This window comes from Balearica regulorum, chromosome 6 (assembly GCF_011004875.1).
Source record: "Balearica regulorum gibbericeps isolate bBalReg1 chromosome 6, bBalReg1.pri, whole genome shotgun sequence".
Lineage (NCBI taxonomy): Eukaryota > Metazoa > Chordata > Aves > Gruiformes > Gruidae > Balearica > Balearica regulorum.
In genome coordinates this window covers 17,608,937-17,625,992 of record NC_046189.1, presented here as the reverse complement: position 1 = coordinate 17,625,992, position 17,056 = coordinate 17,608,937, and the positions used below count along the sequence as shown (strand labels likewise).

At 38.8% G+C, this 17,056-nt stretch overlaps 1 protein-coding gene across 1 annotated transcript in view; it reads right to left on the bottom strand.

Annotated features, from left to right (window-relative positions):
* The window catches only part of TTN (titin), a 242,473-nt gene that overhangs the window by 48,302 nt on the left and 177,115 nt on the right, over positions 1–17,056 (bottom strand). The window contains 28 exon segments of the mRNA XM_075756546.1: positions 30–620; positions 795–1,082; positions 1,176–1,466; positions 1,574–1,861; positions 2,673–2,978; positions 3,072–3,374; positions 3,464–3,760; positions 3,851–4,138; positions 4,262–4,561; positions 4,784–5,086; positions 5,177–5,476; positions 5,591–5,866; positions 6,963–7,265; positions 7,575–7,874; positions 8,082–8,366; positions 8,880–9,200; positions 9,299–12,265; positions 12,363–12,656; positions 12,792–13,091; positions 13,317–13,598; positions 13,680–13,988; positions 14,116–14,418; positions 14,506–14,805; positions 15,266–15,547; positions 15,655–15,957; positions 16,048–16,350; positions 16,441–16,722; positions 16,810–16,960. Coding sequence (XP_075612661.1) covers positions 30–620; positions 795–1,082; positions 1,176–1,466; positions 1,574–1,861; positions 2,673–2,978; positions 3,072–3,374; positions 3,464–3,760; positions 3,851–4,138; positions 4,262–4,561; positions 4,784–5,086; positions 5,177–5,476; positions 5,591–5,866; positions 6,963–7,265; positions 7,575–7,874; positions 8,082–8,366; positions 8,880–9,200; positions 9,299–12,265; positions 12,363–12,656; positions 12,792–13,091; positions 13,317–13,598; positions 13,680–13,988; positions 14,116–14,418; positions 14,506–14,805; positions 15,266–15,547; positions 15,655–15,957; positions 16,048–16,350; positions 16,441–16,722; positions 16,810–16,960 — 11,116 coding nt within the window.

Here is a 17,056-nt window from a genome sequence, read left to right as displayed (position 1 = left end):
CAATTTTCAAAATTATAACGCATACTTACCAAATGGGTGTTTTGCAATGACAGGGTCAGATTTAAGACCTTCACCTACTCCATATTTATTTTCAGCCCTGATCCTGAATGTATATTCATTTCCTTCATGAAGTCTTGTAACTCTAAACGTGGTTTTCTGGACTGCAGAGGCACAAGTCACCCACTTATTGTTTACATTATCTCTTTTCTCTAGGACATAGTTAGTGATTTCTGAACCACCATCATCTTTTGGAGGGCCCCACTTTAAGGTTATGGCATCGGCTGTGACTTCTTCAAATTTCACCGGACCTGTTGGTATGCCAGGTTTGCCAACAACTTTCACAGAAATAGTGCCTTCCTTGCTGCCAACAACATTCTTCAGAGTTATTGTGTATTTTCCAGCATCAGATTTCTGGCAGTCATGTACTACAAGTGTGGTGTTTACTGCTGTAGATTCAAAGGCAACTCTTCCACTCTCAGTAAGTGCCTGGTCTTCGTCTTTCTTCCAAGTTACAATTGGGACCGGCTTGCCTTTAATTGGGATTTTAAGACGGAAATTGCTACCCTCTTTAGCTGTATAGCACAAATCAGGCAGATCTCTTAAATCAAGATCAGGTGCCACTGTAAAAATAAAATCAACTGATTATTCAACTATGTATAAACTTTGTGATAAAATTAAGGTGCTGTTTTAAAGGCATCTGATTTGTATGTATGCAGAGTAATGATAGTAAGCGTAAACTAAACGTAATTTGGGTAAGTGAAGGATCAAATTTATGCTCTTAAGTTGTTTCTTACCAACATCATCTCTTGCCACAATTGTGAGCTCTGTTGGAGTTCCATATCCAGCATCATTTTGGGCTCTCACTCTGAAAGTGTATTCTTGTCCTTCTTTTAGGTCTCTCATCGAAAAATGGAGATTCTTTGCCCGCATGACTTCTTGCCATTTATCTTCACCAGTTAGGACCTCGACAATGTATGCAAAAATACGGCTTCCACCATCACTGATAGGTTTTTTCCATACTAAATTGCATGATGATTTTGTTACAGCTGAAGCTTTTAGATCCACAACTGGCCCAGGTGTTTCTAGGAGAAGAAAAGCACAGTAAGTGTCCATTCAAGCTAAAAATAAAAATTATTTAAATACCAAAATAGGTGAAATGGATTAATTTTTCTTACCAGAAGCTTTAACAGCATCACGAGTTTCACAGGGGTCACCAATACCATATTCATTTTCAGCAAAAACCCTGAAGAAGTAAGATTTCCCTTCTTCTAAGTTAGTTATTCTGAAGCTTGTCTTTGGACATTCAGTTGTTACTGTGGACCATGACTTTCTTTCTGCATCACGTTTTTCAACAACATAATTTGTGATTGGACTGCCACCATCTATTAGTGGAGGTTCCCATGTAATGAAGGCAGAATCCTTAGATGCTTCCTTTACAATCAAGTTAATTGGAGGGCCTGGAGTATCTAGATAACACAACAACCCCACATTTGATTTAGTAAACAAAATTAAAAAAAAAAATCAGTTAAAAAATTTACAAATGTATTTTAATGGGGAAAACCCTGACGCTTACCAAGTACTTTTACAACAATAGTGTATGCCTTTTTGCCACAGATGTTCTCCAGACTGAGGACATATTTTCCAGCATCATATTTGTTTACATTTTCACAACGCAGGAAGGTATCAAAATCAGTTGACTTGATATCTAATCCTTGTCTATCTCTTAGGTTGGCACCGACTTTGGACCACGTAATCTTTGGAGGTGGACGTCCTCTTACTGGCACATAAAGTCTCATTGTGACTCCAGCACGTAACACAAGAACTTTCCTTAGTTCTGCATCAAGTTCTCCTTCAGGAGGAACTGTGTGTTTCACAAAAAACATTGAATTAAAACCTCATCTTTCAGACTATCACTAAAGTTGCAGTGACAAAAAGTCCCTCTTCACTGGCATTTCACTAGATTAACCAACTTGTTCTTACGCCCATGATGATGTCGGTGAGTTAGTGTCCTGACTCCCATTTCAAGATCATTTGCAAACTTGGCATATTTTTTGCACTGATTTCACTTCCTTATTTCCCCCCCCCACACACACCTTTTCCACCATTTACATTACTTATAATGTGAAGAAATCTCCTAGTTCTTTTAGAATTCAAAGGAGTTTCAAAGCCTCCTGGACTGTACTGCTTATCTTGAACCAAGACAGTTCTGTGAAGCAATGCTTTGGTATGTACAGCAAAATGCATATAGGAGCCAGCATGGCTCTTAAGGAATAAGTTCATGCAACTAAATAGTGTGCCACACAGATGCTTAGAATAGTAATCTTGGCTTCAAATTATTTAGAAGACATGAAGAACACTCAAAGTTTTAAGAATAAAAGATATATCTGAAAAGTCTAATTTTAGGATTAGAGAAAAACTTCTTGAAGACCCAAAATAGGAGGCAGAAGAGTATCTAGCATACAAATGAAAAAAGTAGACACAAGCCAGATTCTACTCAGTTCCTCACTGCCCTATTATCTTTCAAATTAGCCACTTTTAGCTTACATTTTTTGAGAAATGACACATTCCAAATTAATATGCTTCCGTGATCTATGACAAACCCTGTCTTTGGAACCCATCCTATGAATTAAAGCAAAAGTCAACACAGTAATTTTTTTTTTCTGTGAACATACTTAAAATGTCTTTGGCAGTGTGTGTATCAGGAACATCACTTGGATCACTGTATCCAATCTTATTGACAGCATAAACACGGAATTGGTACTCTGTGTCTTCTATCAGCCCTGTTACCACAAATCGCGTAGCCTGTAAGTTCTTGGGTAGATTGCATCTGACCCAGTTGTCTGTGTCAGCTCTTTTTGCTTCCACTAGGTAACCAATAATAGGGCTTCCTCCATCATATGCTGGTTTGCTCCATGACAGGCTTATCGAATTACGTGTAGTATCAACCACTTTCGGGAAAGCAGGTGGGCCAGGAGGATCTGAGAATTAAAATAACATAAAGTTATCGTACCAAATACTGTACAAAAGTATTTGGAAATAACCATGGAAAACATCTGAGACTTTTAGCTTACATTGAGGATCACGAGCATACACTGCTTTAGACGGTGCGCTAGGCTTGCCAGGTCCAGCCTTATTCAATGCTATCACCCGGAACTCATATTCTGTTCCCTCTTGGAGTCCAGTAGCCTTAACAGTTCTTTCAATGACAGGCTTTCTGTTGACCTTTGTCCAGTTAAGAGCCGTAGTTTCACGCTTCTCAAGCATATAACCAGTTATTGGGGATCCACCATCACTAGCTGGTGGCTTCCAGCTAACAGTCATAAAGTCTTTCGTTACATTGCTAATTATTGGTGGATCACAAGGTCCAGGTACATCTGTGAAGATTTATTTGAAAGTTATGTTCACATTTATAAGTGTATAAAAACCCCCAGTGACTAACGAAGCTATCCCACAAAGCACTTACCATATGGATTCTTAGCAACTGCTGGTTCAGTCAAGATAGGGTCTCCAACACCATATTTGTTTTCAGCACATATGCGGAACTGATACTCATGTCCTTCTATTAGTTTCTCCACTGTGCAGCTTGTAATAGGTACATTGGCACTGACTTGGGCCCAGTTTGGTCTGCTTGTTTCACGCTTGTCTACAATGTAGTTAGTAATTTCTGAACCTCCATCTTCCAGAGGAGGCTCCCAAGAAAGCATTCCACGATCTGCATACATATGTTTGATTTTAACGGAGGCTGGTGGACCAGGCTTATCTAGAAGAATTAACATCACATTGTTATACCTCTCTCTTGCTATATCATTTACGTATAAATGTATTTACTAAGAGACAATCTTTAGCTTACCAAGTACTTTAAGCTTAATGGTTGCTGACTTTGATCCACTTGCATTTTCAGCAGTAATAGTATAGTCTCCTGTTTGCTTCCTGTTAACACTGAACAACTCAACTGTAGCAAGATTTCTCTTAGTAGTGATCTTAACACCTTCAGATGGCTTTAAAACTTCTCCTTCTTTCTTCCAGGCGATTGTTGGCATTGGCTTGCCATAAACATTTGCCTCCAGGCGCACATTAGTTCCAGCTTTTACTGTAAGCTGTGATTGCATAGACAGATCTAACTCTATTCTGGGGGGAACTGAAAGGAAAGAGCCCAACAGTTAATCAATCTAGTAAGAGATAAACATCTCATTTTTCACATGAGTGTTAGTTCAATATGCACAGACCCTTACCAGTTCTCAAATGTTTTTACATTTCTTACCGTTTTCTGGATGAACGGTCACTGGATCAGAAGGTTCTGAAGGTCGGCTAATGTTAACTGCTGTCTTGGCAATTGCTCTAAATTGGTATTGAGCATTTTCTTCCAAATCAGTAGCAGTGTACTCTTCTAGGGGTATTTGATGTGGAGTTGTATTGCATCGAACCCACTTATCACCAGGTAATTTGCAAGCTTCAACGAAGTAGCCAACAAGTTTGCTACCACCATCATGCTTTGGTCTTGTCCATACCAGTGATACAGTACTCTTAGTGACATCAATAACTTCAGGTTTTCCAGGGGGATCTAAGGTAAATAAGATCATGTTATAGTCTGCTTTGCCAAAAAATGGCTTTAGCAGTGCTAGATCCTATTTACAGCATACCCCCACAGTGCCCTCCAGTGCAGTCACAGTAAACATGAAAATATAAGCATAAGGGCAAAGTGAAGATCATAAAGAGTTGCAGATAATTGAAAATGACCATAAAAACAGTAGCCTGTTGGAAATTATTGGTATGTCTGGCTTACCAACTGGTGCTCTTGCTGTGACAAACTCAGTTGGTTTACTAGGTTTACTTGCTCCAGCTCTGTTCAACGCATAAATTCTGAAAGTATACTCAAGACCTTCGATGAGCCCAACGCAAGGGTATTCTGTGGAGCGCACAGCTGTGTCATTGGCTTTCACCCACAGTAAACTGTTCCTTTCTTTGCGCTCAATGAGATAACCAGTGATTGGACTGCCTCCATCACTGTCTGGTTTATCCCAGGCAACAAAAATGCAGTCCTTATTGACCTTGGTAATACGTGCATTCTTTGGTTCACTAGGAACATCTAGAAAGAAATACAAAGATGGATATCAATCACATGCTTTCATACCAGGAGGACTAAAAAGAGAAATGCTGCTATCAAAAACTGACATACCAAATGGGAACCTTGCAATCATCTTGCCAGAAGTAAGTGGCTCAGAAATCCCAAAACGATTTTCAGCACGAACGCGGAACATATACTCTTCTCCAGGAATCAGTTTTCCAATTCTGCAGCTTGTCTTTGTGACAGAAGCTAAAGCTGTTACCCAGTCTCCTCGGCTGACATCACATTTCTCAACTACATAGTTTGTAATGTTACTGCCACCATCTTCAAGAGGTATATGCCATGCAAGAGTGCAAGCATCAGCATCTATTTCAGAAATATCAAATGGAGGCTGTGGTGGACCCGGTTTATCTGCACAAAAAAAGTGTATTAAGAAAAAAGGGATGAAAGAAAATGGCAGCCACTGGATATACTAAAACTAGTTTTGCATAAAGCTGGATTTAAGAAAAATCAAATGGAACATACCCATGACTATCACTCTGATTTTCTGACTATCAGTACCAGAGCTATTTTCTGCAGTAAGAGTGTAAAAATCAGAATCTTTTCTAGTCACATCCTTAATGATAAGAACAGAAGACTTTTCTGCTTTATGCACAGCAAGGCGACTGGATGTAATTACATCTTGATCTCCTTTCAACCATTTACAGACTGGCTGAGGCTTCCCATACACATGAGCTTCAATTCTCAGTTTCTTTCCAGCTTTAATGTGAACGTGATCAGGCATCAGGATCTTAGGTGGGACTGAAAAAAAAAAATCACACAGAGACATATAAATTCAACTTCTGTGCCATATTAATTTACTTTTTCTTATGTTTTCATGTGAAAGTTCTCTGCTTCTCTCTCCAGTGGAATTATCAGTAGGAATGACTTGATAATTTTTGATTTAGGTTCCACGTATGGACAACTAGAGATTTTACAGTGGGCAATATCTATTCCAGTCTTACTTTCACATTCTTGTCCATTTTATAAGAGAATATTTTTGAATTTGGATTTCCTTCTCACTTGTTTATATAAAGACCTGTGCACTATTAATGCATGACACGTAATTCCTCTTTATATCTGGAACTAATTGTTACTCAGTTATTGCTGACTTTCTACAAGATAAACATGAAGGAGGAGAAAAAAAGACAAGTTCTCTCTGCACTAAACCCATTTTCACAGTCAATCTTTTTATACCCTTGAATTATTCTTCAAGTAGAGCCCCTTCTTTTGCACGAAATCTTTCCAATTTCTTCCAAAAGAAAGCTGGCAGTATGTTTGGTGTACTTTTCTACCTGCCATTGGCTAGTTTTCATTCTCTTTTTACTCCTATAAACACTTCTTCCTCTTTCCATGTCACAAATGAAGAAGGTTATTTTCATCTGCCCCTTATTCCTGTGTCTTCCTGTGCCTCAGGGACCCTACCACCTTAATTAGGCCAACCTGTCCTCCTGCCTTTCACTTTACATTCTCAACCAATTCTACAATATAAACAACTTGTTTTCTCTTATTTTAAAACAGCTCCCACTTTTGGCCCTGTTTATCTCTGAAGCTACCACTCTGACTCTTTATCTCTTTCATTTTAAGTTCATTAAAGGTATTTATTATTTCTCCTTAGTTCCTATCTTCTGCTTCCAACTGAAACCATACCTGCAAATTTCTTTAATAATTCTGAATTAATGGTCAACTGTCATCCTTTCTGACATGTCAAAATATTCAATACAGTTAATAATAATCCCCTAGGTGACTTCATAAGGCATATATCTTTCTGTGACTCACTCAAAGAACTAGAATTTTTGCTCATTTCATTATTAAAGCAGAATATTGCAACATAGGTAGTATTTACATTATTACTTACTGAGTTGTTCTTTAATTTCAAATATTCCTTCAGTTTCTCTTGGCAAACTTACTCCTACAGCATTTCTAGCTGCCACTCTAAACTTGTACTTCTTTCCCTCTTTCAGACCAGCAACAACAATGGAGAGATCTTTAACAACTGAATACTCTGTCCAGCGATCCGCTGGTTGGTCATCTTCTTTGTAGCTAACAATGTACCCATCAACTTTTGAGCCTCCATCACGCAGTGGTGGCAGCCATCCTAAAGTAGCACTATTCTTTGTAATTTCAGTAACTTCAAGTTTTCTTGGTGGATCGGGTTCACCTTTCAAGGGGGGAAAAAAGCAGTCCATTAAACACTGAATTTCCAAGATTTTCTGACTATTGAACACTTGTTGAATTATTGGATGCTACCCATCTCAACAAGGACAATATAGAAAAGAGCAAAATTCTTAATAATTGCAAAGGTACTATAGATTGTATTCTTTGAAAGAAAAAGATACAGAAATATTTATGTTTATCATTGAGTAGTTAGCAGCATTGTCCAATTTAGAAACACCAACTTTCAAAAAATGTAAAACCTTATCAAAATTAGAGAAAAAAAAAATAAAATGTGCATAAAGCCATTACTTACTTAGGGGATCTGTTGCTAGAACTGGTTTTGGTAAGTCACTTGGAACACCTGATCCATATTCATTTACTGCAGTTACTCTAAAGAAATACTCATTTCCAGGTACAAGGTTAGCTACTTGGAAACTAGTTTTCTTTAGTTCTGCAGTGACTGTTCCCCAGGTCTTCCTGTCAGCCTCACGTTTCTGTAGGATGTAATGAGTCACCGGGCTACCACCATCATTCTCTGGAGGTGCCCATGAAAGATGGCATGACATCTTGGTGACATCTGAAACCTTGAAGTCCGACACAGGTCCAGGAGTATCTATAAAGAAATTTCAATTTATGCTAGTATTTTCTTCTTTAATAAGTTAAAATTAAAGGGGGCTAACAGCTTCCTATACAGGGGGAGTTAATATTAGCTGATACAGTTGTGCTCAGAAACTGTAGCACGTGGGGGTCATAAAAATTCATGCAATGAAAATTCAATATAGTTAAAAAAACATCTAGAGGTATTTCTGTCATTACTTACCCAGGACTCTGACGTTCACAAATACAGCCTTTTCTCCAGCTGTATTAACAAGTGTCAATGAATATTTGCCTGAGTCATCACGTGTTGAGTTGGGGATGACACAGAACGCCATAGTGTCAACCAGATCAACTTGTCCTTTTCTGATAACATTATCAATACCCATTCTCCTCCAGGTGACTTTTGGTGCTGGGCGACCTCTAACAATGGCAAAAAGTCTAATAGGGCATCCTGCCCTGACTGTGACTAACTTTCTCATGCTTGCATCCAACTCAATCTCAGGAGGTTCTGAAAGACAAAAGTAAAGAAATAAAATGCAAAGTTTATGTTGTGGTTTAGACCTAGTGGCCGTTCACTCACTCCCCCTCCCTCCCACCCCTAGTGGGATGGGGAGGAGAATTGTAAGAAAAAGTTAAAACTCATGGGTTGGAATAAGGACAGTTTACTAGGACAGCAAAGAAAGAGGAAAACAACAACAATACTAATAAAAGAATACACAAAGCAGATGATACACAATGGAATTTGCTCACCCCCGCAGCCCAGTCCCCAGCTTGTCCCCAAGCAGTGGCTCCTCCTCCCCCGGCCAGCTCCCCATTATATACTGAGCATGACATCATATGGTATGGAACACCCCTTTGGCTAGTTTGGGTCAGTTGTTCTGGCTGTGTCCCCTCCCAGCTTCTTGTGAAAATTAACTCTATCCCAGCCAGAAAGCAGGACAGTTTAGCACATGAAATAAAACAAAACCATAACAAATAAAGATTATATGTAAATACTCAAAAAGACAATGGGAAAACTCACCAAGTATTTCTTTGGGAGACACAGCTTCTTTCAGTTCAGCTGGCCGACCAAGGCCAACCTGGTTTTGGGCAGAAACTCTGAACTCATATAACTGGTTCTCATCGAGGCTGGTAGCTGTAAATTCTGTATGAATAAGTTGGGCGGCAACATTGCATCGTTTCCACCCTGCTTCAGGATCAGCACCCTCAACTTTTGGTCTAACTTCCACAACATATCCAATAATTGGAGCACCACCATCATACACTGGTTTTCCCCAGCCAAGGGTTATGGAACTCTTTGTGCTATCAACAACTCTCAAGTTTGTGGGAGGACCAGGTGGTTCTGAAAGACAACAAAAATTACAGATAAGAACACAGTTCTGCAATTTAGCAATCTGTTAACATTAAACCAAAATACAGTAGAATACGGTGGTATAATACCTATTGGGTCTTTCGCTACTACAGGTCTTGATGGCAAGCTCGGTTCTCCAAGTCCAACTTCATTTTCAGCACTGACGCGGAACTGATATTCATGACCAGGGATGAGATTAGTAACCTTCTTGCGTCTCTCTGGGATTGCGGTCTTAGTAACAGGAACCCATCTTGGTGATCGTTTCTCTCTCTTCTCTAAAATGTATCCTGTAATTGATTTGCCACCATCATATTCTGGTGGATTCCAAACTACAGTCATCTCTTCTTTGCTAACTCTTGTGACATCTGGAGGGTCAGGGCGTCCAGGTCTATCATATTTTGTTTTTGCAATAATTGGGTGTGTTTCTGTTGGTGGACCAGTGCCCATTTTGTTCTCTGCACGAACTCTGAATATGTATTCATTACCTTCAATGAGGCGTGTCACATTTGCGTAATTTGTTAGGACAGAGGAAGAGTATGTAGACCAAACCATACGCTTGCTTTCACATTTTTCCAGGATGTAGTTCTGTATTTCACAACCACCATCATCTTCTGGAGGGTCCCAAGTAACAGTACATCTATCACTTGAAATGTCAGTGACTTTCAAGTTTCTTACAGGACCTGGTTTATCCAAGACAATAACAGTAGCATATGCTACGAAACTACCAGCTGTGTTAGTTGCAGTAATCACATATTTCCCACCATCGCTACGCCTTGATTTTGTGAGAACAAACTTAGATGCGTCAGAAGTTGTTTCAATGCTGACTCTTGGAGATCTGGTTAGATCTGTGGCATCTTTGTCTTTTGTCCATACAACTTCAGGCTGCGGTTTTCCTCTGACTGCAGCCTCAATTCTAATTGTGTCACCTGCTTTCACAGTTAGAACCCCACTTAACTTCAAGTCTAGCACTGGTTTCTGCAGATCTTCCTTCACAACAACTTCAGCTGTTCTTACCCAGTCACTTTCACCTGCCTCATTCTTGGTTTGAACTCGGAATTGGTAAATCTTATTTTCAACACATTTATCTACCATGTAGTGTGTTTCCTTAATGCTGCCTTTGTGAACCCTTTCCCATTCATCTGAATCTTTCAGTTTTCTCTCAACGTGGTAACTTAAATTGGGACTTCCGCCATCATAATCTGGCCTTCTCCATTTCAGATATACAAATGTTTTTCCTTTCTCTGCAATGTGAAGATTTTCTGGCTCTCCAGGCTTGTCAATAGGATTGATGGCAAGGATGGGAGTCTTGGTCTCAATGCAAGGACCTGGGCCTATTTTGTTTTCTGCACAAACTCTGAAGAAGTATTCACGGTTCTCTATAAGATTTGCCTTTACTAATCGTTTAGTGATATCAGAGGACACAATTGACCATCCCCTCTGGTTTGGTTGACGGTACTCTACTATGTAATTCGTAATTTCAGAGCCACCATTATCAACTGGACTCTCCCAAGCGATCATACAAGAATCTTTTGTGACATAGCTTATTTTCAGGTTCTGACATGGTCCAGGTCTGTCAAGTACATTGACAACAGCAAAAGCTTGAGCATGTCCACAGCTGTTTTTAGCTGTTATTATATATTTGCCATGATCAGATCTTTTGGCTTCTTTCACTTGCAGCTCAACATTAGGTAGATCATGGACTATTTCAACACGCTTTTCATGGACTAGGACTTTGCCATCTTTAGACCATGTTATGTCAGGATCTGGCCTGCCTTTTACTTTACCAGTAATGTGGATTGTCTGGCCTACTCGGACAGTAATTAAGTCTCGACAGGTCACATCTAGGCTTACTTCTGGAGGAGAAAGAATATCCTTTGCGAGTACAGTTTCTGCCAGTTCTCTTGGTTCTCCCTCTCCCACAATGTTGACAGCTTTGATTCGGAATTTGTATTCATTTCCTTCTATTAACCCAGGCACTCTGAAAGCACACTGTCTAATGAGTTCATCCTTATTAATCCTATTCCACTGCGTAGTTCCAGTTTTCTGACATTCCACAATGTATCCCAGAATCGGGCTGCCACCATCTTTGAGGGGCTTTGTCCACACGAGATCAGCTGATTCTTTGGTTTTGTCTTTTAATTTTGGATTTATAGGTGGTCCAGGAGGAGTGATAGGACGTGACGCTTTTATTGGATCAGAGCTTGGAGATGGTTTGCTTAGGCCCACCATGTTTTCTGCAAAAACTCTGAATTCGTATGTGTTGCCTTCAAAAAGACCAGTGACTCTGTATTTCATATCAAGTATTGGTGTCTTATTGACACGCACCCATTTACCAGATGTTTCCCGACGCTCAAGTATATAACCAGTTATTGGAGTTCCACCATCAGATTTTGGTAGGGTCCAAGATACTGTTGCAGCATTTTCTGTGATATCATAAACGGTTGGTTTACCAGGTGGGGATGGTGGATCAAACATATGTTTAGCAACCGTTGGTTCTGAATCAAGGGGTGCACCAATGCCTATCTTATTTTCTGCCCGAACACGGAAAATATATTCACAGCCTTTCTGCAGTCGTGGAATCTTAATTTTTGTGTGACTTGTTCCAGAGCTAACCACTCCCCAAGTTTCTTTCTTTGATTGACGCTTCTCAACAATATAATTTATTATAGGACTCCCACCATCATCTTTAGGAGGGCGCCAAGAAATAACCATATGTTCTGGTGTTACTTCAAGAATATTAATAGGACCAGTTGGTGGGCCAGGAACATCCAAAACTGTAAGATGTAGAGCAACAGTTTTGCTGCCAGCTGCATTAGATACTGTGAGTAGATATTCTCCTGTATCTTTTCTTATACAGTCTTTGATGGTAAGTACAGTTGAATAATTATCAGTCTCAATCTTGTGTCTGCCATCGGTTTTAATTTCCATGTCATCAGTAACCCATTTTGCAGTGGGAACCGGCACACCTCTCATAATCGCAGGAAGCCTCACTGTGGTGCCAGCTTTGACAACAAGACCTTCAATTAATTTCACATCTAGTTCCACAGACGGAGGTACTGAAATTAGAAAAAAAATAGAAATTACCTTTTCAGGGGAAATGCTTAAAGAGAGAGAGAAAGAAACAGTGAAACAACAAGAAAAACTAAAAATTACCTAGTTTTTCTTGACACTCTATTGGTATAGTTGTATCTGGAAGGCTAAGACCAACAATATTCTGAGCTTTCACACGGAATTTGTATATTTTTCCTTTTTGTAGGCCTGTAACAACACAGTCTAGCATAGGGACTGTCTGGAACTTTGTCCACTCATCTGCACCATCTTCTTGATATTCCACCAAATATCCAGTTATCTCAGCACCACCATCACGATCTGGTCGATTCCAAACAAGGGAAACTTCAGTCTTGTCAACATCTACATGATGCAGATTCTTTGGTGGCCCTGGAGGATCTTTAAAAAGAGAAAACCAAAATGGTTACTATGATGGCCAATCTATGGTAGCAGTGTAGCACATTCACAAGATAATCTCAAAAATTTCCAAGAACAATATGAATAAAACAAATCATATAACTGAAAAACACTTACGGAGTGGATCTATAGCTTTAATAGGCTTGAGTGTTTCTACATATGGACCTCTACCAAACTGATTCTCAGCTGCAACTCGGAAGAGATACTGAGTGCCTTCCATCAGGTATTTAGCCATGTGACTGCGTTTCTTGGAGGATGATGAGATAGCTACCCACTGTGCAGAAGCTACATCTCTCCTTTCCACCACATAGTTGGTAATGACAGAGCCACCATCGTCTTCTGGTTCCATCCAAGTGAGATAGCAAGAATCGCTTCTAACTTCACTGACTTGCAGATTTCTGGGTGGACCAGGCTTATCTAATATTGACAAAAATTGAATCTGTTATTTATTTGATAACCAAAGCATTTTTACAAAACTTAGTAAATTTGAAGAGAAATTAATATATTTCATATAATTTTTAGTTCTTTTCTGTGTATTTCTTATAACTTGGTTCATTGATATTTTCCAGATACTAATTTATTTCTTAATCTCTAATTATAGAATAAAACCAAGCAGTATAAAAGGAAGATCAAAAAGATTACCTAAAACAACAACTTTTACTGAAACAGTCTTTGAACCAGCTGGATTTTCAACTGTCAGGGAGTAAATTCCACCATCTTCATGGACAGTGTTACGAATTTCAAGCTTACTGCCAACTCCTGTAACCTCAATATCAGCTTTGGGTGACACCTCACGATCTTCTTTCTTCCAAGAAACTTTTGGGAATGGAACACCTTTAATAACAGCACTAAGTCTCAGGGTATCTCCAGCTTTTACGTGCTGTTCTCGGGCCATATTAGCATCAAGTATCAGCTCAGGAGGTTCTGGAATCAAAATGGTATGTTTTTAGAAAACGAGGAGAAAAAAAATCTTCTTAGGTAAACATCTGATTTTATTAAACTCACCAAGTCTGTCCTTTACTTCTACTGGATCAGGAACATAGGCTGGTTCAGATTCACCTGCTGCATTGACTGCCTTGACCCTGAACTTATAGGTTAAACCCTCAGTAAGGCCAGTGACTTTGTATTTTGTTTCAGGACAAGAATCTGCTGTAAGATTGGCCTTTTTCCATTCTTCATCTCCAACCTTCTGATATTCAACAAGGTAGCCAATTATCTTGCCATTACCATCATGGCGTGGTGGTTGCCAACATAAGTCAACTGAATTTTTAGTCTTATCTACTGCTTCCGGATTAACAGGTGGACTTGGTTTTGCTGTTAAAAAACAACAAACCAAACCAAAAACAAAAAAAAGAAAGGGAAAAAAAGGAGACGATTAAAATAATTTTCTAACTGAAGAGTGTATTAAAATTTCAATGAGATATGGAAATGAATACTTTACCAATTGGATCTCTAGCGAAAATTGGCTTTGATGGTGGACTAGGTTCACCAACACCAATTTCATTTTCTGCTGAAACACGGAATTCATATTGACAGCCTTCAAGGAGGTCAGGTACTTTGAACTCAGTAGTGGGGAAAATAGGGTCTTTGGTAACTCTGACCCATCTTGTAGCCATTGTTTCCTTCTTTTCTACAATATAGTTAGTTATTGGCTTGCCGCCATCATACGGTTTTTTCCAAACCACTACTGCAGAGTCTTTGGTAACATTCTTAATGATTGGTTGCTCAGGTGCATCAGGAACACCTTGGGGGGGGTGAAAAAGAGTTTATGAGCACTACAAACAGAGTAAAGATTAAAGTATCAAAGTAAAATAGCAAATGAATAACATACTGAAACGGTCCTTGGCTTTCATCTCATCAGAGATGAGAGGATCACTTATGCCATAAAGGTTTTCAGCATAAATTCGAATTTGATATTCTCTTCCTTCAAGCAGCTTAGGAATTTTGCATGTTGTCTTAACTGTGGTAGATGTAACTGGCATCCACACGTCTCTGTGTGCATCCTTCTTCTCAACAATGTAATTTGTAATTTCACTGCCTCCATCATCTAATGGAGGTTTCCAGGAAACTATCATATGGTCTTTATGAATTTCATCAAATATAACTGGGCCTACTGGAGGTGACGGGCGATCTGTTTGAGAAAAAATAAAGCATACCCATCCTTTTATATGAACTTCACATAATGACATAGATTAACCAGTGTTAATACAGTAAATATATTACGGAAGTAGAAACTTAGCATCACAGTTTTAATAAGGAATCAAGACGTCAAGAGTATTCCTCTTTAATAAGTGTTTGACTCACTGGACTTAATTCCTTAATTTTTATAAGGTATTTGGTGATTGACAGTTTCTACAGTGTTGACATTCTTTAAATGCACATAGAGACATTAAATTATTCATGCTTAATAAACTAAGCCAGAGATAACTATGTACTTAAAATTAATAAATAGTACTTCAGTATAAATGTGAATGCAGTAAATCAAATTATTGTAATAAAGAACATGTTTTAATATTTACATTGTTTATAATTCAATGAATTCTAATCACTACTAAAAATCACAGATGACATTGTGGTTCAGTAAAACCTACCAACAACATTAACTTGACAAAATCCTTTTCTTGATCCTGTGCTGTTCTCTACAGTAACACAATATTTGCCTGAATCTTCACGGACAGATTTTAGTATCCCCAAGCAAAGAGTTGTAGGAGTTGTCTTGATCTTTGTACGGTCATCTTCTTTCACAACAATATCATCCTTTAGCCAAGTAACCTTTGGTGCAGGCTTGCCTGAGTAACGTCCAGTCAAGCTGAAAGCTTCACCAACCCGAACAATAAGCTTGTCTCTAAAGTCGAGGTCAAGTGATGGAGGAGCTGAAAGATGATATTAGAAAACACAATCAGCAATATTAATAAGAAAAAGTAAGGAAATGAGTAAATGTAATCACTGTTTTCAAAAGGAATATGAAAAAGATACATACCAATTTCATCCTTGCACGTGATTGGTTTTGTGCAAAATGATGGCTTGCCTTGCCCCACAATATTGCAAGCGCTCACACGATACTCATAGGTGTCACCCTCTTTCAAGCCTTCTACAGTGTATTTCCTATCAAGCATTTTCTCCTTTGTAACTTTGTGGAATTTCTCTTTTCCAATGAGACGGCTCTCTAGAACATACATGGTGATATCCGAACCTCCATTATATTTTGGAGGGTTCCAAGTTAATGTAACAGAGTTCTTGGTAACTGCTTTTACTTCCAGGTCTTCTGGACGGTCAGGAACAGCTGTGAATAAACAAACAAACAAAAAGGTAAATGCATTTTTCTGCATATTCATCTCATAAGACAGTAATCCAAACCTGAAAACATACTTACTTATTGGATCTCTAATGACAATCTCTTTCGGTGTCTCTGTGAATGGACCCATGCCAATTATATTCTCAGCTGCAATTCGGAAAAAGTACGCTTTCCCTTCAGTAAGTCCCTGAACAGTAGCATTCTGTCTTGTAACTGTGTAGCTTACTGGAGTCCAAGCTCTGTGGTCAGATTCACGTTTTTCAATTATATAATTGGTAATAGGAGAACCACCATCATCTTCTGGAGTAAACCATGTCAATTTACAAGAGTCATTGGTTAGGTTCTCAGTAAGGAATGGCATTCCAACTGGGCCTGGCACATCTGAAAGCAAAGAAGAAATGGACTATTTAAGTATACATGCTGAATGTTACAAAATTTCACTTGTTCACAAGGAGTGAAGTTGCTATTTACCTAGCACATCAACAATAATAGTCTTCTTCCGCTCACCAGCATCATTTTTAGCAAGAAGAGTGTATATACCCTGATGGCTCCTTTTGCAATTCTTGATGACCAAGGAAGAACTAATAGCTGTTTCTTCAATTTTGGCTTCTTCTGGTAAAGCGCGGTCATCCCTGCTCCAAGTCACTGTTGGAGCTGGTTTTCCTGAGACATATGCTATGATCCGAATTACTCCTCCAGCATGAACAACAATTCTGTCCCTGACACTTGCATCCAAATTAATATCAGGAGCCACTGTGGGAGGTGAACGAAAACATTTAATTAATTTTTTTCTCACTTTTACTTAAAGGTACTAAAAATGTGAATGTAAGTGATAAATACCAATTCTGTCCTTCATTTCAATAATGTCTGTAACTTCTCCAGGCTCTCCGATGCCAGCAGCATTCACCGCTCTAACTCTAAATTTGTAAAAACATCCTTCTTTCAATCCTGCTACAACAAACTTGGTTCCTCTAATTTCTTTATCTTTTACCTGGAAAAAAATATTATAGCATCAGCTAACATCAAGGTATCATCAATTTCTTTGTGATGTTTGAAACAAATCTTAAATCAGATGTTGTTGCAGATT